The 2,121-nt window shown below is 39.1% G+C and overlaps 1 protein-coding gene across 1 annotated transcript; it reads left to right on the top strand.

The window, feature by feature from the left end:
• On the top strand, positions 1-2,121 carry LOC116116028 (putative pentatricopeptide repeat-containing protein At1g12700, mitochondrial). The gene is made up of 4 exons (XM_031402129.1): positions 1-633; positions 943-1,013; positions 1,206-1,735; positions 1,907-2,121. Exons 1-4 carry the CDS (start codon positions 1-3, stop codon positions 2,119-2,121), a joined length of 1,449 nt encoding a protein of 482 aa, XP_031257989.1.

The raw sequence follows: 2,121 nt of genomic DNA on the forward strand, positions 1-2,121 counted from the left end.
ATGGTGCTCAAAAGCTTGATTCGTCGTTTTTCTTCTTCTCCTTCTTCATTCACAAAACCAGGTAAAGTAACTACAACCATACCACAAGATTTAGTACTTAAAGTAACCCAGCTTGAGAAATTCCTCCAAAATGATTGTAAAGAAGGTAATGTCACTCTTGATGAAGCACGATATTTCTTTGAATACATGATTCATTTGCAACCAAAACCATCAATTTCATCTTTCAACCAGTTGCTTGGAGCACTGGCTAAGAAAAAGTTTTATGAAGATGTTATTTTGCTTTACAAGCGAGTGGGTTCGATGGGGTTGTTGCCCGATCTTTATACTTTGAATATTTTGATCAATTGCTTTTGTAATGTGGGTCGAGTTTGTGATGGTTTTGTTGTTTTTGGGAGGATTTTGAAGCGGGGTTTTAACCCAAATGCTGTGACTTTGACTTCTTTGATTAAAGGTTTGTGTTTAGAGAATAGGAGTATGGAGGCTGTGGAGTTGTTCATGAAAATGGCTGTGTTTGGGGTTAGGCCTAACGTGATAACGTATGGGACTTTGATTAACGGTTTATGTCGAACAGGGAAAACGAGTATTGCGCTTAGGATACACGAAAAGATGGTGGATCAAGGTTTGCAGCCTAATGTGCTGACGTTTAATACAATGATAAATGGGCTTTGCAGGGAGGGGAAGATGGAGGAAGCTAATGGATTGTTAGAATTGATGATTCAAAGAGGCTTGCAACCTGATGTGGTGACGTTTAGTACAATGATAAATGGGCTTTGCAGGGAGGGGAAGATGGAGGAAGCTAATGGATTGTTAGAATTGATGATTCAAAGAGGCTTGCAGCCTGATGTGGTGACGTTTAGTACAATGATAAATGGGCTTTGCAGGGAGGGGAAGATGGAGGAAGCTAATGGATTGTTAGAATTGATGATTCAAAGAGGTTTGCAGCCTGATGTGATGACTTATAATACAATGATAAGTGGGCTTTGCAAGGAGGGGAAGATGGAAGAAGCTAATGGGTATTTGGAATTAATGATTCAAAGAGGTTTTCAGCCTAACGTGGTGACGTATAATATAATGATAAGTGGGCTTTGCAAGGAGGGGAAGATGGAGGAAGCTAATGGATTTTTAGAATTAATGATTCAAAGAGGTTTGCAACCAAACATAGTTACTTATAACACTTTGATGGATGGTTATTGCTTGCTGCATAGATTTAATGATGCAAAGGAGCTGCTAATCTCTATGGAGAGTAAGGGTTGTAAGCCTTATGGTTTTGTTGTTTTTGGGCTGATTTTGAGGCGGGGTTTAAGACCAGATGTTGTGACTTTCACTTCTTTGATTAAAGTTTTGTGTTTAGAGAAAAGGAGTTTGGAGGCTATGGAGTTGTTCAAGAAAATGGCTGTGTTTGGGGTCAGGCCTAACGCGATTACATATTGGACATTGATTAAGGGGTTGTGTCAGACAGGGAACACTAGTGTTGCGCTTAGATTGCATGAAGAAATGGTTGCTGGTAATGGTGAAGGGGGTGTTATCTGTAAGCCTGATATTGTTTCTTATGGTAGTATTATAGATGGTCTTTGCAAAGATGGGTTGGTTGATAAGGCAAAAGAATTGTTTTTGGAAATGAAGGGGAAGAGAATTAAGCCAGATGTAGTTGTTTTTAACTCTCTAATTTATGGTTGGTGTTTTGTGGGAAATTTGGAGGAGGCTAAAGGCTTGTTTGTTGAGATGGCAGATCAAGGTTTGCAGCCTAATTTACTGACGTATAATACAATGATAAGTGGGTTTTGCAAGGAGGGGAAGATAGAGGAAGCTGATTGGTTGTTGGAATTGATGATCCAAAGAGGTTTGGGAATCAGAGAATGCTATGAGTCTTTGCAAGGAAATGATTTTGGTTGATGGGATATGCAAGAATGGCAGTGTTCTGGAAGTAGCAAAATTGTTTTTTACTCGGAGAACTACAAGTTTAAAATTGACAGCCTCATTGATGGGTTGTGTAAAAATGGAATGATTGAAATTGCTTTGGATATATTTCACAAATTGCCTCAAAAAGGCCTGCCAGATGTTGTGACATATTCAATCTTCATCCATGGGTTTTGTGAAGAAGGGAAGCTACAAAAGACATGA

The sequence above is a fragment of the Pistacia vera genome, unplaced genomic scaffold, assembly GCF_008641045.1.
Source record: "Pistacia vera cultivar Batoury unplaced genomic scaffold, PisVer_v2 Contig76, whole genome shotgun sequence".
Taxonomy (NCBI): Eukaryota; Viridiplantae; Streptophyta; class Magnoliopsida; order Sapindales; family Anacardiaceae; genus Pistacia; species Pistacia vera.